At 41.6% G+C, this 18,526-nt stretch overlaps 1 protein-coding gene across 7 annotated transcripts in view; it reads left to right on the forward strand.

Annotated features, from left to right (window-relative positions):
• FAT1 (FAT atypical cadherin 1) overlaps nt 1-18,101 on the forward strand; it is a 115,062-nt gene extending 96,961 nt beyond the window's left edge. For 3 of the 7 annotated variants that reach the window (XM_083629846.1, XM_083629847.1, XM_083629848.1), the window contains exons 21-29: nt 89-252; nt 1,199-1,661; nt 2,410-2,563; nt 3,287-3,397; nt 5,993-6,624; nt 8,124-8,261; nt 11,361-11,420; nt 15,507-15,542; nt 16,580-18,101. In XM_083629846.1, coding sequence (XP_083485972.1) covers nt 89-252; nt 1,199-1,661; nt 2,410-2,563; nt 3,287-3,397; nt 5,993-6,624; nt 8,124-8,261; nt 11,361-11,420; nt 15,507-15,542; nt 16,580-17,205 — 2,384 coding nt within the window. In that variant the 3' untranslated portion in view covers nt 17,206-18,101. Of the gene's footprint in view, nt 1-88; nt 253-1,198; nt 1,662-2,409; nt 2,564-3,286; nt 3,398-5,992; nt 6,625-8,123; nt 8,262-8,849; nt 10,693-11,360; nt 11,421-15,506; nt 15,543-16,579 lie in introns of those variants that run through there. The other 4 variants (XR_014551922.1, XM_083629849.1, XM_083629850.1 and 1 more) reach the window with 4 other exon arrangements.
• Nucleotides 18,102-18,526: the final 425 nt, after the last annotated feature.

Genomic DNA, 18,526 nt, shown 5'->3' on the forward strand with positions numbered 1-18,526 from the left:
CTCCTAATACCCTTCAGCTTTGTCTTCAGCCTTCTTGCTGAGAAATGAAGCTTTGAGTCATAGCCCTCTCCTTCTCCTTTTTTAAAAGTATCGGTTGGACCATCAGTGACTTTTACTGGAAGCAGCTACATGAAGTATCGCCTCATGGAAAATGAGAACAAGGAAGAAATGAAACTCACTATGAGACTCAGGACGTACTCAACTCAAGCGGTTGTTATGTATGCCCGAGGAACGGACTATAGCATTTTAGAGGTGTGTTAGTTTCAAATGCTAGAAGCCTTAAACTGTGCAAAAAACTGCCTTAACACACTCACTTTGAAATCTAATTTGCACCTAAATTGTCCCAGGCTTAGAATAACTCATTTGATTCCAACCAACGACATATAACTGAACACCCTGTAAATAAGCAGGCAATAGACAGTACATATTTAGTAAAGTATGTGATGCCTTCTACAGTATTGGAAATGATGCTTAAATATTCCAGCTGCTGACAGTTTATAGACAAATATGCCCCACGTTATTATGCGATGATAAGAAACACTGTGAAAAGGTAGGTGTTAACTGAGATGGAAAAATGAATGAAAGTGTGTGTGTGTGTGTGTGTGTGTGTGTGTGTGTGTGTGTGTGGCCAGCAGTAACTGGAGGTTGAAAATATATATAAAGCACAGTCATTTCCACCAAAGTGAACCCCCTTGATCTTTCAACACTGAAAGTATTCTGCTTAATAATCATAACCTTACTCTTAAGAAGAAAAAAATAAAGCAAAGCACTACATTTAAGCCAAAAGGTTAAGATATGCCACCAAATGATCACTATAGGTGTAATCAAAGCTCCCAGCATCAATATTGCTTTAACATAACTAGCAGCTTCTGCTCATATGGGAGTTTTGCTTAATAGGGTTCTGCTGCTTATTTGTCCCGCATGTAGTGGCCAATAGGTAGAATCCTGCATCGTGGTGCATGCTGCCGTTCCTGGCAGCCATTGCCTGCCAAGTGGTGTGCTCATGCCCCTTTCACCCAGCATCACCTCGTGAGTAAGGAAGCAAGGTGGTTTCAGTCTGGATCCTGCAGGTGCATCACTTATTAGTGGCAACGGGAGGTAACGCCACACTGGGCTGTTGCTGCAAATGAAGCTGGGGGACAGAGAGAGAGAGAGAGAGAGGACCTCTTTTTATGTGTTGCCTTTTCTCTTTGCTTAGATCCACCATGGGAGGCTGCAGTACAAATTTGACTGCGGAAGTGGCCCTGGGATTGTGTCTGTGCAGAGCACGCAGATCAACGACGGCCAGTGGCATTCGGTGTCCCTTGAAGTTGATGGGAACTATGCCAAGCTGATTCTGGACAGGGTACACACCGCGTCTGGCATTGCTCCTGGCACTTTAAGGACACTGAACCTGGACAACCATGTGTTTTTTGGCGGTCACATTCGGCAGCAAGGCGCGAGGCATGGAAGAAGCCCGCAGGTTAGCAATGGCTTCAGAGGCTGTATGGATTCCATTGTACTAAATGGCCAAGAATTGCCCCTGAACAGCAAACCACGGAGTTACGCACACATGGAAGAATCTGTGGATGTATCCCCTGGGTGTTTACTGACTATGACAGAGGATTGTTCAAGTAGTCCTTGCCAGAATGGGGGCATTTGTAACCCACTACCCAGTGGAGGTAAGTTTGGCGCTTTTTCACAGTATTTGCTTTGTATTAAGTAGTGGGTGCTCTTTTCATTCTTGGTGGCTGAATTAATGATACGGTGGCCAGAGTGTTTGAGTTCACCTAAATGAGAAACTTCATTTCTTACTAGCAGAAAGAACTTATTTGAGATATTTTACTTACTGTCTATAGGCCTATATTTCATCAAGCATTCATTTTACAACAGAAATATAAATATAGTGCCCTATTGTTGGGCTGCACAGCTGACAGCACCAGCACCTCTAGATTTAAGAATTGTGTTTACTTTGGAGAATAAAAGATTTTAAAAATGCTTCTGAGCATGAAAATAAAGCTTTGGACATCTTAGGACATTGCAAGCCTCCTTGCGTTATTTGAGTGTTGTCCTTTTACCAGGCAAAATAAGCAGAAACTAGTTGGGGGCCTTTTCAGTGTTAGCTCCAGGATGGAAATTGTTATGTCCTTTGTATTATAGCAACCTACTAAGTTCTGAAATGGCTATGGTTTAAGTTATGATCCCATAAATTGGTTACATCAGTGAAACACTTATAGCTTATTATCTGGCTTTTTGCAACTTCTTAACTTAGGATTGCTTTCATATTGTGATTATGCTCAAAATAACATTAGTTTTTGTTTTACATGGATTTTGAGAGGATCTGATAGAAGGTTGGTTCCATGCATTACAGAAAACAGTGTTTTGCTTTGTGGGTACCTGTGACTTTTTTTAATACTGTTTTTCTTGCAGGTTATTTTTGTAAATGTGCATCTTTATTCATGGGCACTCACTGTGATTTAAGTGTCAACCCATGTGCTTCCAACCCGTGCCTTTATGGTGGCACTTGCATTTCCGTCAGTGATGATTTTATCTGCCAGTGCAGAGGACTGTACACTGGTCAGAGGTATGGCTTCTTTGCTAGCAGAATTAAACCTATGGTATTTTTTTCCAAGTTATGTTTTGCCTTTAGAATAAACGCTCTCTGATAATCCTTTGAGACAGTTTCACACACTGCAGTTTCTTAAAGTGTAGGGCCAAGATGTTTTACATGTACACTTTAAAAGATAAAGGGTGAGCAATGAGTAGAAACATCCCAATGGTGACTTTGCACCAATGAAAAGCGCTTCCACTCACACGGGGCAGGCACCTGTTCTTTTTTTTTTTGCAGTCCCCTACCTACTGCTGCCTTCAGTGCAATATCCCATACTATTCCAGAGGATCCCCCCACTTTCAAAACAGCTTTTCATGGATGGCTTGAAGGACTACAATGAGATGTGGAAATCAGTAAAAAAAAATGAGTGTCTAGTCTTCCCCCAGAGGAAATGTTTTCTGCCACCATGGGAAGCAACCCATACTCATCAGGAATCCCAGATTGTGTGTGCATCTTTTGAGTGAATGGTTTTATTCACAAACCCAAGTTTTATTTCCATAAGATGTGAAAAGGCCCTTTATGTCACGTCCTACCATGTCTTACTTGGTAGACTTGGTCCTGCAAGCCTTTGGGCACATTTGCAAACATGGGAGTCAACCCAACATTGCTTGTACCTGAGGGTCAACATCAACACTCATGTTATTCATAGCTTTGAAGACAACTGACAAGATCTGTTCTCTTTTTTTCCATTTCCAGGTGTCAGATTGGTCCATATTGCAAAGACAACCCATGCAAAAATAGTGGAAAGTGTATTGATAGCTTAGATGGACCTGTTTGTGAATGTGAAGCAGGTTTTCATGGAGACAGGTGGGTAGCTTTGTACTGTTCATAACCCTTACAAAGATTAGCATATAGGATGAATCTTTTTATTTTTAAAGTGTATATTTACTGTCGGAGGCTGTAGTACAAATTTGATTGTGAGAATGGTCCCAGAATTGTGTGTCTACAAAGCATTCAGCTCAGGGATGGCCAGTAGCATTTAGTGTTGCTTGAAATTGATGGGGACTATGCCAAGTTTATCCTAGACAAGGGAATACATTGCATCTGGTATTGTTCCCATACTCCAAGGACGACACCAAACTCTCTCTCTCTCTCTCTCTCTCTCTCTGTGTGTGTGTGTGTGTGTGTACGTACAAAAGAGGTCTCCTTGATTATTGAGGCATGTATTACAGATGTTAACACCTTTTTCTTCATTGCATTATAGCATAATATTAAATCTTCAGAAATATTGTTTTACTAGAAAACAGCAGAAGGCAAATAAACTGGGATTAGCTCTCCTTTGCGGTTTCTCTTTTATCTTTCATGATCAGGGATTTGTACTGATCATTCTGTACTTCAGGGGGAAGAACATAGCTGCACTAGAATTAGCATCCTTTTGCTCGCAGTTTTAAATGGTAAAATGTTCGCATTTGAACAAGGAGGTAATTTTGCTATGGAAGTTTTAGAACATTTCTGCAGATCATTTGAGATACAATTTTAAGTTGATTTACCTTCCCCCTCCCTACATATTTGGCTTCTTTTCTTTTTTTTAATATAATGAATTGGTTTCTTTCTCCAAGCAATGGAATACTTCCTGAATTCCAGTATTTAAAGAGATTTTGAAATCTTCTGAATTTCTGAGCCAGTGTTATCCAGTGAGCACTGCCGGGACCTGAGAAGCGTGGTTTGAATTTACTGTGATGTTATTGGCTGGTGTCCTTGAAGCTGCATATACAGCCTTATCAACTAAAGAAGGCAAAGCGCCACAAGTGCAAACTGTTAGTGGAGCCTGAACACACTCCATCCTTCATCTATAAAAATAGGAAAAATGGTGGCTTGCCACACCAAACATGAGTGAGAACTCATGTTTAGAGTCCCCTATGTAGTGCAGTATTTCACCACCACTATGATGCTCTCACAAGGCAGTCCAGCAAAGTTGTCCCAAGCAGTTTGGTTTTGGGGTGGTTGTTTTTTGCCTTGGCTTTCTGCGGTAACCCATTACAACTTACCTGCTAAACCAATTGGGGATAAAATAGCTCACATGTGTAGCAACTTGGCTGCCACTTTGTTTGCAGTATGGTAAATGAATGTGTCCAGTTGTGTAATTTCAGTTCATGGAAGAATGCATTTTCCTGAATTCAAAACACATTTTTGTTGGGGTGGGGCTACTTGTGAGACAGCTTGGTGCACCGTGTAGTCAGTGGCACGTCGGGCACTGCTAACAGAGGGGGGGGGACCTTTCTCTTATCCCTCTCCCTGCTTGCCAGCCAGGGTGCCAGCAAAACAGCTGGCATGGGAGAAAACGAGGAAGGGGCTTGGGGAATCGGCAAGGGAAGGAGGTTGGGTGGAATAGGATGGCCAGGCTCTGTCCAGATTAAGACTGGCTCATTAATAAGAGCTGTTTCCTAATCCTACTCCCTGGCATACTTAGAACTCAAGTCAACAGGAGCTCTTCCAGTGCTGGCGTTCCAGTTGTTGAATAACTTGCTGTGCCAGCTTAGAGTGGAGTACCAGAAGAGGCACTAAGTGATGAAGTGATTAATTCCCAGGCTGCAATTGTCTGTGCTCTGGTAACATCCTGTTAAAACTGCTCCAGTGTATTGGATACATGGCTGCCTTTGAAAATGGTTTGGAAAATATGGTTGGTTCAGAGTAACTGCTTGATGCAAAGAATCTTTATATTAAATAATAATTCTTGCTGTCTGTTACACATATGCTTTAAACAGAATACATAATTAAAAGTGTAGTTCCATATAAACTTGTATAAAGGCATGTAGGCATGGAAGCATGGGGGGTTGTTTGAGCATAAAAAGAAGGTATGGACAATATGTGCTGTCCTGGGGTCCTTAGAGAAACGGCCAGATTAGAACAAAATGTAATAATAATAGAATCAATAATACAGACCCTCCAAGTGTCCCTGTTTTCCAGGGACAGTCCTGGATTTACAGAAGCCTTCCCGGTTTCTGATTTTATCCTGGAACATCCCACTTTTCCTTAGGACTCCCCTATTTTCACCAGAAAAATGTTGGAAAGTATGAAGTTATGCAGCGCTCCCGAGCCAAAGTGATAAGTAACTAGGCAACCTTTAGAAGACATCTGAAGGCAGCCCTGTACAGGGAAGTTTTTTAGTGTTTGGTGTTTTATCATGTTTTTATATGAGTGACTGAGGCAACCCAGTCAGATGGGCAGGGCATAAATAATAGCATTATTAGTATTAAATAAGACATCCCTATTTTCATTGGAGAAATGTTGGAGGGTTTGATGATAATGATCAGAAAAATGAAAACTGGCACCCAATACTCCAGATGAGTCACAGTATTTTTAACATGGAAAAATTTATGTGCTGATATTATAAATATATCCTGCACTTTCCCATTTTCTGCATTTGTAAGCTGTTCCTTACCTGTTAATTTTTCATTGCAGGTGTTTAACCGATGTTGATGAATGCTTAGAAAGCCCATGTCAGAACGGCGCTCTCTGTGAGAACACATATGGCGCTTATCACTGCAATTGTAGCCACGGATTTGGAGGAAGGCATTGTGCCGACGTCCTGAACAAATATGTTTCAACCCCCTGGAACATTAGCTTAGCAGAAGTCATTGGAATTATCATTTTCATAGCAGGGGTCTTCATACTGGTTGGGATTTTTGTCTTCTGCCGCCAAGTCATCCGGAAGAAGAAGAAGAAAAGCCAGCCAGAACCTGAAGACAAACATCTGGGAACAACAACAGCATTCTTGCAAAGGCCGTACTTTGATTCCAAACTGAATAAGAACATTTATTCTGACATTCCACCCCAGGTGCCTGTTCGTCCCATTTCATATACTCCGAGCATTCCAAGTGACTCAAGGAACAATCTAGACAGGAACTCTTTTGAAGGTTCCACAATTCCAGAGCACCCAGAGTTTACTACTTTTAACCCAGATTCTGTTCATGGCCACAGGAAAGCAGTGGCTGTCTGCAGTGTGGCTCCGAATTTGCCTCCCCCACCTCCATCCAATTCACCATCAGACAGCGACTCAATACAGAAGCCCAGCTGGGACTTCGATTATGACAGTAAGCCGCAGCCTCCTTTTTGAACTGAAAAAGCTTTGCTGGCAGGATATTGAGATTTCTCCTTTTAGCAGTTGTCTACAAAGGTTGAAGACATACAGATTTAAAATAAAAATAGAGCTCTCTCATTTTCGGAAGAGGGAACTCCTAGGTTGATGTAGAACATCAAAGGCAGTAAATACTTGATTTTGCTGCTAACTTTTGTGGAGAGGAGGGAAAGACTGCTTTTCGGTCACAGCTTTGCCAAAATTCTGGATTTCTCCACTGTTTTCTGTGAGCAGCTTTTAGGTCTGCCTTGTGGTTGAGGAAAAGGGAATCTAAAGGAACTAGAATTTTGGCAGAGTCTGCGAATCTTTTGGTTTAGGCTGTAGTTGAGAGAAGTGTAGGCAGTGAATGTTAGGGTGTCCAAGGGGGAAATGGAGAGGCAGTCCCTGCCTGCTGCTTAGCAGGAATATTGGGGATGAAGTATCCCTCTCCTGTGCTATAAGGGGATGTTTCAGATAAAAGGAAAGGACAATGGTAGCAATACCTTAGCTGCCCACCCTGCAGCTCACCTTCAAGACTAACAGTCAACACACAAACCTTCTAGAGTTATATAGGACAACAGGGGGAAGGTCTCAGGGGAGTGAGGAAGAAGAAATAAATGCGTATTTTTTTTCTCTTTCCCACCGCAGAAGGCCTAAACAGCACTAAAAGGCTCCCATTTCAGACTGGCTCTGAAAAACATTTGTAGGGGATTGGCATACTGCAGTGTTTTGCTATACAGTGGTACCTCGGTTTATGAACTTAATCTGTTCCGGAAGTCCATTCTTAAACAGAAACCGTTCTTAAACTGAGGCACACTTTCCCTAATGAGGCCTCCTGTCGCCGTTGCCCTTCCACCATTCGGATTCCGTTCTTAGACCGAGGTAAAGTTCGCAAACTGGGACACTACTTCCGGTTTTGCGGAGTTCATGAACCGAATAGTTGGCAAACGGCTGTTCTTAAACCAAGGTACCACTGTATATTTATTTAGACAATTTATATCCCATTTAACCAGCATCATCTCCTGAGCAGTGTACAAAAGAATGCAGCGCAGAAAAGACAAAAACCGGTTAAAACTATAAAATCAGGCTTCAAGTAAAATGCCTGCTGGAGTTTTAAAACAGTGAAGCTTAATTTTTTGTCATGTTTCTAGTACAGTCGTACCTTGGAATTCGAATGGAATCCATTCCGGGAGTCCATTCGACTTCCAAAACTTTCAAAAACCAAAGCGTGGCTTCTGATTGGCTGCAGGAAGCTCCTGCAGCCAATCGGAAGCCGCAGAAGCCCCGTCGGATGTTTGGCTCCCAAAAATAATTCACAAACTCGAACACTCACTTCCGGGTTTGCGACGTTTGGGAGCCAAAACGTTCGAGAACTAAGTTGTTCAAAAACCAAAGTACGACTGTAACTATATTTGTGGAGGCATGTTGAAGTTGGTTGTCACATTAATTGTTTCTGCCTGTCTCTCTGTCTTTCAGCTAAAGTTGTAGATCTTGACTCTTGCCTTTCAAAGAAGCCCCTGGAAGAAAAGGTTTCTCAGCCTTACAGCGCTAGAGAGAGCGTGTCGGAGGTCCAGTCCCTTAGCTCGTTCCAGTCAGAATCATGTGATGATAATGGTAGGTAGATGAAGCCTTGCTGTTTCGTGTCGCTCTGCTTCCTTGTCTACTGTCTCCGCATAGGTGCCTCATGCTGGCATTACAAATATCAACAGGCATATCATATTCTGTCAGGACCGGCTCACCCAGTTGGTCAGAGAACTGCAGCAATGGCCTCCCAGTAGCAGCAGCAGCACTCCCACTTGCTGGGAAAGTGAGGTGTGAGTTGGCGCATGGGCAGAGACAACCAGGCGCTTGCACAGGTGCAACACACAACACAGACGCCGCCTCAGTATTGCCTCTCAGCCTCCTGGTAAACAGCAGTGATGCTTCTGCCGGGAGGCCATTACTGTGTCCCCACCCCTCTGGGTGAGTGAGCCACTACTGCAGGGATGCATTATTATAAGTTGCAGACGACGTTGTAAGCTGGATATAAGTCGTTTAAACCTGTAATGGTTAATGTTTGATGTGAAGACAAGGAGTATTCTTTTTGTAAAAATAGTGAGGTTATGAATATTGGAGGTGTGTGGGATGGAGTGAGGTTTTAAAATGTCTGAAAACTGGATTACTGCTTCATTTGTCTCCTCTTTTTCCTTGCTGCTGCCTCAGCTCCCATATGGATCAGAGCAGTACTGAGTGAAAGCAGAGTATGAGGGACTGGCTTGTAAGTCTGATTACGTTAGTAATGAAGGAAGTTGTCCAGCAGGGCTTTTATTGTAGCTGTGTTGCTATCTGGCTTATGCCACGATAAGGAGCAGATGTGTGCCAAATCTCTGTGCATGGAAGACATTCCACTTCACTGAATCAGGCCCTATTCTATTGTCAGTGTGAGAGAAACACTCTGAAAGTGGCCCTGACCTGTCAAAAGTACTCAGTGAATTTACTTTGGATTTGACCTTCATTGGGTTATTTTTTAAATTACTCCAAAGCTTCATTTCTGTTTTTGTTACTAAGCTTAGGGAAATAATTGGCTACCGTTTTAAAATACATAGTATTTTGCTCATGCTCAGCCAAGATGTCCTGTCTGCTTATTTCAGTGTATTAACTTGTTTGTGGTCTCAACATAAAACTTCCTTTTATTACTTAACCAAGAAAAGTAAGTTTTTTTTATTTTTTTACTGATCACTAGCACTTTCAGTGACGTTTCTGTGTATGTGTGTGTGTTTGTTATATGTATATGCATTAATGGTTTTTCAGCACGAAAGGAACTTAAAAAAAGCTGTAGAACAGAAATAGAGTTTTGAAACGAGTTTATAGTTTTGCACTATAACAACTAGTACGCACCATTTGTTTCTCTATGGCTGGCTGCAAGTTCCAAATATGCTAGTATGCTTCAGAGTGATAAAAGAAAGGAATGCAAATGGTAAATGTCAGAATTGAAAGTCACAGTTGACAATATTATGCAGCTATGAGCATGACACTTAGCTTGCCAGTTCTCCACTCAGCCAGTTAATTAGAGAACCAGAGAACTCTAGCCAACGATTTGGCTGGTTATTTCAAAATTTTCCCTCTCCACTCTCCAGCTTTTCCACTCACATTCCCATTGCCTCTGTATCTTGTGTTGCTTCCCCACCCGCTTCCCTCTGTCCATGCAGCAGCATGCAGCCTCTCCCACTGCTGGGCTCTGTGTGATTTTTTGGCTCCACTTCACCCCCTTCCCCTTCTTCCCTCACTTTCTCTGACTTTCTGTTCCTATTCTGCTGCCCCTCTCCATTTTCTCCTCAGTTCGCTCGCTTGCTGTATCCTCAGTTCACTTGCTTGCTGATGTAGACTATTCCAGAAAACTTTGAATTGGAAGCTTTCAGTTTATGTCAGGAAAATTCCTGATCCCCCCCCAAGAAAATTTATCTTTTCTATTTTACTTGTCTTTAGCCATCATAGCCAATAATTTTGAACCTGTTGGGCTTGCCTAGCGTTTATATGCAGTTGGCATCCATACCTTGTTACTAACGAACTTTGGAAATGGAAAAATAAAACACTGGAAAGATTTCAGTCCCTGATCACTGAACCTGTCCTCCTTTTCCTCTTCCTACACATCAGCTGCATTACCTTATGAAATAGCCTTGACCCAAGCCTGTTTCATTAAACCTTTTAGTGCTTTTAAAAATGACCTCCACTTAACCTTTTCTCTGATTCTTCAACTTGCCTTCCCCTGTCATGAACTTTGCATAAAACCTGCTCAACATTCCTACCCACCTCTTACCTTTGGTTTTGCACTCATAAAAGCTGGAATATTTCCCAGAATTCTTATTTATTCTTCCTTTTTTAGAAGTTAAAAAATTGTGAACATCCTATGCACTGGCTGTAGGGGAGGTGTTTGCAGACCAGCTGTGGAGAAGCAGCATAGGGCTTTAGGACACATAACAGCCATAAAACAGGTTCCATTTGCAGAACTGAGATGCCATTTTGAATTTCAGCAAATTTTGATCTACCACCTGCAATCCTTTGGGGGGGGGATTATTGTATCAGTAAAACGAACCAGTGAAATGATAGATGCAAACTTGACTTAGGACTAGTTCACACTTTACTCTTTTTGTAAATAAAATAATATACATGTGCAGTGCATCGATTATGAACGGTGAATGTCTATTTAAACCATTTTTTTTCTTGTTTAAAAAAGAATAGGAGCAACTGAGAAAGAATTGGGCATTTGTGTGTTGAAAATTGGCCGTTTAAATCAACGAGTGCCATTCACAATTGACACAGCACACATGTATGTTGCGCCTCAGTATCCATTCCCAGATACTAAAAGTAAAGTGCGAATGAGCCCTGATGATTGCTAAAATGTATATACGCATGTTCATCTTTGCAATCCATTTGCCGTTCTAATAACCTTTCCAGACCATTCATTTAGAGCTGTTTGCAGAGTCCAGAGTATATTCAAAGAGGCAAAAGCACAGAATTTTTTTGAATGTGTATTCCCAGTCAGAACAGAATGCCACTGGTGCTTGTGTAAACATTATGTGCCTAACCCCACTTGAAACGTTGTGCAGTTGTGTGTAATTATTAGAAGATTTTTAAGCTTTTTTATGTTTCTTGGTATGCTTTTATATGCTGTTTGAAACTGCTGCTAATTATAAGTTTCTCTTTTAATTTGCTCCTTCCCATACTTTTTACAAGCTTCCCTAGTGACTGTAATACACCTTGTCAATGCTGTTGTTGACTCGGTGGGAAAAGAAGGTATATAGTTTTCACTTTTTATTTATGGTCTGGGCAGAACGTTGCATGCATTTCTCTTCTAGGAATGTATTAATACATTGGAGGTATTAAAATAAGATACATCATTTCTTATAAACAGTATACACATTTGTTTGCTTTAATAGACATACAAATGGGGATGTTTAATCTAGTCTCATTTTTTTTTTACTCAATTTCCGAAAAGACCACCTCTGCATGTATTCATGCACTAGGGCATTCCAAGATGAAAACAGCATCAAATCCTGGCATGTTACCATATCACTGAGCACAGATTATCCCTTTATTATCACAAGTACATTCCCAGGATAGGAGAAGGCATGCCCATCAGTCCTGTGTGTCTCAGTTACTCCTAGATGTGCACCTGATAAGGCAGCGGCCACAACAGAGAAGCTCTGCCCCCAGTTTATGTATCTCCCCTATCTGAGCTGTAACCTTTTCTCCTCCCACTTCAGTCCTCTTCTGGTCCTGGGAGACAGTAGAACAGGAGAGGTGATGGCAGGAGGAGGAGGTGTGGAAGCCCTTGACCAGGCATAGGCAAACTCGGCCCTTCAGATGTTTTGGGACTACACTTCCTATCATAACTGACCACTGGTCCTGTTAGCTAGGGATGATGGGAGTTGTAGTCCCAAAACATCTGGAGGGCTGAATTTGCCTATGCCTCTCCTTGACTCTACACCAGCCTGATCTATCCCTTCCTCCCCTTGCACCTGTTCTCCACTCTCCAATCCTGCAGCTTCTCCTGCCTTTGAATATTACAGGCTCCCTCAGATCACTGGTCCCTTCTTCCAAGTCAGTCTCCAAACCCGCATTGTCCCAGTGCCCATTCCTCAGTGTCCAGCCCAGTCCCCGACATCCTATCTCTCAGCCTCAGTTCTTCCCCATAGGTGAGCAGTAGCAATCTGCCATCATAGGGCCAAGTTCTTCCTTGCAGCATTTTCCCCCTTCCCTCTTCTCTGCACAAAGGCTTCGCCAGTATCGGAGATATCGCCCAGCTCTTAAGCCATTCGTTTTGCGGCCGGAACAAGCGAGAACTGCCCCATGCAATGTCATGAATGAGAAGAGGATCGAAGCGCACATTTCACACTAGTGCATGCTATACACAGTACTCCTTGGGGAAGCTGTGGGCTCTCCTTCCTTGGAGATTTTTAAGCAGATGTTAGATGGTCATCTGTCCTGAATGCTTTAGCTGAGTTTCCTGCATTGCAGGAAGTTGGACTTGATGACCCCAGGGGTCTCTTCCAACTCTACATCTCTATGATTTGTTTATGTTAATATATATATATGAAGATTTAGCTCATAAAATCCTTGTAGGTCTTGCATAATCAGAAGAGAAACGAAGCAATCCTATTAACAATACTACTTCCCCCCTTCTGTTGAGATAGTAGAGGTGAACAAGTGAACAGTGCTATGGCACTGTTTAAAGTACATTTTACCTAGGGATACTGTAGCTGGGTGGTTGAATGCAAACAGAAAGGAAGTTTGGTGCGATGTTTAACAACATGAGCTATGAACTGAGGTGTCTCCAGTTTAAATTTTAGGTCAGCCATTAATTTGCTGGCTGGCCACTAAGTACTCAGAATATGCAGCTCTCCCCTTATGTAATGATGGTGATAATAAAACAGCTTACTTTACAGAATTACTGAATGGTACACAAAGCATCTTAAATGCACAGAACAAGTGCAATATAAATACTGTGATATTCTCCAAGGCATACAGTTGACATGCAAAGTAGAAAGTACCTGAAAATATTGATCATCCGAAAGATTTAGTTCTCCTGTTAACGTACCTGCAGACAGCCTCAATAGTACCAGCCTCAGTAAAGTTTTGGTTCACACCAGGCTCGTACCACAACTTTTTCCCAGCATAGGTTTCTTCTTTCCCTGGGGTACACCTCTTCTGCATGGTAGACTACAAGGAGAAAATAATCAAGACTTTAATGTTTTTGGAAATACTCCTCTCCTTTTATCCTGCTCATTTTTGACTCTGTAGAAAATGCTCTTTGAATCAGCTTCTATGCATAGATAGACATCTACAGTGGTACCTTGGTTTATGAACTTAATCCATTCCGGAAGTCTGTTCTTAAATCAAAGTATTCTTAAACCAAGGCATGCTTTCCCATAGCAACAGGGGACTTAATTTACAAATGGAACACAATCAACAGGAAGCGGAACATGTTCTTATTCCAAGGCAAAGTTCACAAACCAAAACACCTACTTCCAGGTTTGCAGTGTTCTTAATCCAAGTTATTCATAAACTAAGCTGTTCTTAAACCAAGGTACCACTGTATCTGTTTGTATTAGTGGGTGGGAAATGTTCCATTAGGGTCAAGCTAGATAAACAATAAAATTGTAAAAATAACTATGTCATCTAGATACGGGCTGTGCATAGAGAAATTGAAAAAAAAGCTTCATTTCTGACATCCCTTAGCATGTGTTGTAAGTTGGTTTGTCAAATGCCACTATCAGTATACATGGAGCTTTATAGAGTAGAAAGAGGATACATTCCTGCTGTAGATGAGTTTATCATCTTAACATTCTCAACTCAGGGAAACAGAAAGAAAACAATGCAGGGATATACAGGAAATGAGAGTACTGCTGTTTTATTTATTTATTTTATTTGTATCCACCCCTTCATCTGTAGATCTCACAACATAAAATACAAGCTAAAAACAAAAACATAATAAAAAAACAATTTCACTGAACATGCTTAGGCTTGCTTACAGGTTTAGTTGCAGGAGGGCATTTGAAGCAGGGTTAAGAGCTAGACAACGAAAGAGATCAAGATGTATCCTATTTAGTAATGGCAAACTCATCTTCCGACTGCCAACCCTTACGTAGCCAATGTGGCACCAGCTGCAGAGAGGTATCTGCAGATTTGGAGGAACACAAAATTTGCAGAAGTTCAAAACATATTTTAGGAGGTGGAATAGGGGGGATGACTTTTCAGTGACAATTGAGCATGCCACAGAGTGCTGAATGATGGAAAGGGGTTGGAAAAGGTGTATTCCGGAATATTGTATTCTTGGTGGGGGGGAAGGGTCCTGGTTGTCTGGCTGGAATCCCAAACAAGAGTACTCTGTGCTGCCACATGTTGTTGCAGTTCCCACTTGTAAAGCCTAAAAGGAAGTCTTCAAAATCAGCTGCGTTTCATTAATATTTTACTCAGCAAGCACTAAATCAATGGCACACTTCCTTAGACACCTATCCCCCTGAAATCTTATACAACAGAGCCTCGGTTTGTAAGGGGCAGGGATCAGGGCTGCTGCCTTGCCCTCGCGATTGACGGGGCCGGGGGCCACACGATGGCGTTTTCACATGACATCAACACACCGTGAATATGGGGGCCCCGTGGCCCCTCCCCCCCTTGGTGCCTATGGCTAGGACACCAATGATTTGAGCTGGCAACCAAGGCTCACTATGTAATGAAAAGCTTTGTTTTAGTCTGTGCAAAACAGGTTCATAAATCCATATTATCAAACTATTAATCTAATTTTTGAAGTTTAGGTTTATGGTTATTAGACAGCTTCATTGTTTCAGTAATCTATTTAGCTATTAGGCTGTGCATAATGACAATAGACAGCTGATTCCAGAAGGATAAAAAAACACAAATATACAAAACAATTAAGCCCTATCAGAGAAGCCGTATTCAATCAATAATGTGTGTGCAGGGTTTTTACCTTGCTGAGCCTCCATCCTTATTTCCAAGCTCTGTCTTTGATCAGGATCCAAAGAACCACACAATTATTTCTACACACTCAAGAGTTTGTTTCTTGAAACAACATCCCACCTGACCAGTTGGGGACTTTACAGAAGCAGTTTGTGATATGACTGTTTGAAGGGAATAATAAAGTTTTTAGAACCTTATTTGCATATCTAAAGTATCTCTTTGGATCTCACCTTTAAACTATAAAATCCCCCTTCCTTAACTTACAAGGGGACAGTAGAAAGGGTATTGTTACTGTTGGCATTGTGTACATTCTTACTGTTTTTAGGCTATTGAGTTCTTTTGAACTACTTGATGCCTAACTGCACATCTTTTTTCCCTCTCTCTCCACTTTGCCACCTAAAGAGTCTTTCGCTGTTCCCGACCTGAGCAATTCAAGAGGTGACTTCTGCATGTAGTTGTTTGTTGCCATTCATGGAAATGTTTCTGTTAATATTTGGCCCCCAACACTAACTTGGTTTGCTCACTGTGTGTGTATGCAGTTATTTCCCTCCAGTTACTGGACACTTATTCTAGCCCAGTGCAAATTCCCCTTTGTAGAAGGGATCACAAAATCTTGATACTTGTAACATAACCATGTTTTACCAGTCAAGCCAGTAAGCACTTTTGTTTCAAGTACAATATTATATTCTTGCCCTACAACAGAAAGTGATTTTCTGCATGATTGGCTTTTATGGAGACTTTTGTTTTTGCATTTGAATGCCTGAGTGTCCTTACTAATAGTTTTGTAGGGGTTCTGTTATAAAATTAACTCCACAGCCGATGGGCAGCAATTAATAACATTAATACTAAACTGGTAAGTGTTATGGATGCTTTAACAATTAGGGAATCTTCAACTTACTGGCCGCAGTCCGGAAAAATCAAATTGTAATTTAAAACCCATTGAAATCAGTGGGGTAAATTATCATAATCTTGCTAATTTTGATGAACTAATCTTGCAATTCTGCACACTGTTACTCCAGAGTAAGTACCACAGGGCTCGGTAGGACGTACTTCTGAGTAAACACGGCTCAGATCATGCCAGGCTTTTATTTCAAACAGAGCCACGAGCTTGTTGCATATGTTACATTGAGATAAATGTAGTTACCATGCACCAGTTTGTTCCACTAACAGGCTTCCAGACACTTTTATCTTACACAAAGAATGATTTTTCTGCCGTTGTGTACCAGCTCATTCCTTAGCTCACTTTAGGTTGAGGTATGTTGTGATCCTAGTTAGCCCAGACTTGAATAATACAATAAACTATTTGCATGGTGCACCATGACCTTGCTGTTGTAATGTTGAATGTTCGTTAACCTCGGGGGCAGATTCCTCCCATTCCTCTTGTATTCTAATAACTGGTGGTTGTGTTGTCCTTGGTGCAGTATATTGATTTTTCAGTGTTAGATACTGAAACCTGCTTTGTTTTTGCCCTTCAGGCTATCACTGGGATACCTCTGACTGGATGCCCAATGTCCAACTGCCTGGCATACAGGAGTATCCGAATTACGAGGTGGTTGAAGAGGTGGCACCCCTGTATACAGATCCAAATTCCATTGATGCAGACTACTACCCTGGAGGTTACGACATTGAGAGTGACTTTCCACCTCCGCCAGACGACTTCCCAGTGCCTGACGACCTCCCACCGTTGCCACCCGAGTACAGTGATCAGTTTGACTCAATACAGCAATCCAGAGACATGCCTGCTGTAGGTAGCTTGGGATCCTCTGCAAGGAGCAGGCAGAGGTTCAATCTTAGCCAGTACCTTCCCCATCACTATCCGCCAGACCTGTCGGAACCTCAGAACACAAACAACGGAGTCTCCGGGAATTACAAAGAACCCTTTGCTCCTTACACAGTAGGGTACAGCAGAGACTTCGAAGCGCCCCCCGTAGACAACATGTCCATGTCTGTGTACGCTTCCACAGCTTCCTGCTCCGACGTGTCGGCATGCTGTGAAATGGAGTCTGAGGCCATGCTGAGTGACTATGAGAGTGGAGACGACGGACATTTCGAAGAGGTGATCATCCCTTCGCTCGAGCCTCAGCACCACACAGAAGTCTGACACCCTTCCTCAATTAAAAGTGCCTGGATGTTAATGAACTTAAAAAATAAAAGTATTCTAGAGAAAAATATCGGAGAGCTTATTTTTCTTGGCAGCAATGCTTGAGCCGCTTTCGTTTCAGTGAGCTAAAACTGGCATGGCTGCACTGGATCATGTAGCTCATTTCAACTTGTTAACCATTTCCTGACCTCGTTCCCACTGCTTGACTGATCACAGGTCTCCCATTGGCTGTGCCATCCCCCCAAAAAAGTGTTTTTTGTACTTACATTGTCTATGTTAAAAGAAATAAAGCAAAAACACATACCACTTCCTCATTTTAGCATGATAAATGTATTTATATCGTTCAAGAGCAAATCATTTTTTTTTCTTATCTCTTTTTGTAAATTTTATGTACAGTTTTGATTTCGATAATTTTAACTAGATTTTGTAGATACTTTCGAAACTTGATTTCCACTGATTCTAGTGGTGTTTTTAGTGTGCCGTTAAACCAACATGCCCTGGGTCTTATAGCATTCAGCAGTTCACCGTTTTGTTTTGTTTTCCACAGAAGTGTGACATTTCATTTATAGATTTCTATGTAATCATGCATTTCCAAGTGTACATAATGTCCAGCTGTAAAAGATTCCTGATATTTTCTGGGTGACGAACATGGAAATATCCCACCTGGGTTTCTGTACTCTAGGACAGTTACACATTTTTCCTTTCTTGAAAAGTGTGGGGGGAGGGGAGGAGGGAAGCCACTGCATACCTATTTAGAACCAAAACCACCATGGCACAGTTTTATAGTGTCTGTATATTTGTGATGCAATGGTCTTGTAAAGGTTTTTACTGAAATCTACCATTAGCCAGTCTTTCTTACTGACAATAAATTATTAATAAAATACTTTAGCTTTGTTCACCGTTATCTACTTCATATCTATTACACAGGTGTAACGTTGCAGATGCATTGCTTAGCGCAAGCATAGCCAGCAAAAAACAAAATCAAAAACGGTGTTCCTTATACAGCCCACCAGATGGCAGCATGAGCCTGCTTAATTCATTAAAATAAAGTGTAGCACAAATGGGATGAATGGATGCAATATGTAAGGATGAGAATCACGTTTCAGATGCTTCTCTTTTATGCACTGATTGTAGCACCGGTGAGTGTTATACAATTATACCTCCACCCCATTCTCTGGGGAGAATAAGCGTATCCAACAGTTACTTAGAAGATCGCAGAGGGTATTAGTTTCATAATGATTTCTAGAATCCTCTTATTCCTTATGACTGCTGTTAGTGCTTTGGATTAGGTTCTCAGCCTATTTAGTGGCAATGATGCAAT

This window comes from Podarcis filfolensis (assembly GCF_964270895.1).
Source record: "Podarcis filfolensis genome assembly, chromosome: 9".
Lineage (NCBI taxonomy): Eukaryota > Metazoa > Chordata > Lepidosauria > Squamata > Lacertidae > Podarcis > Podarcis filfolensis.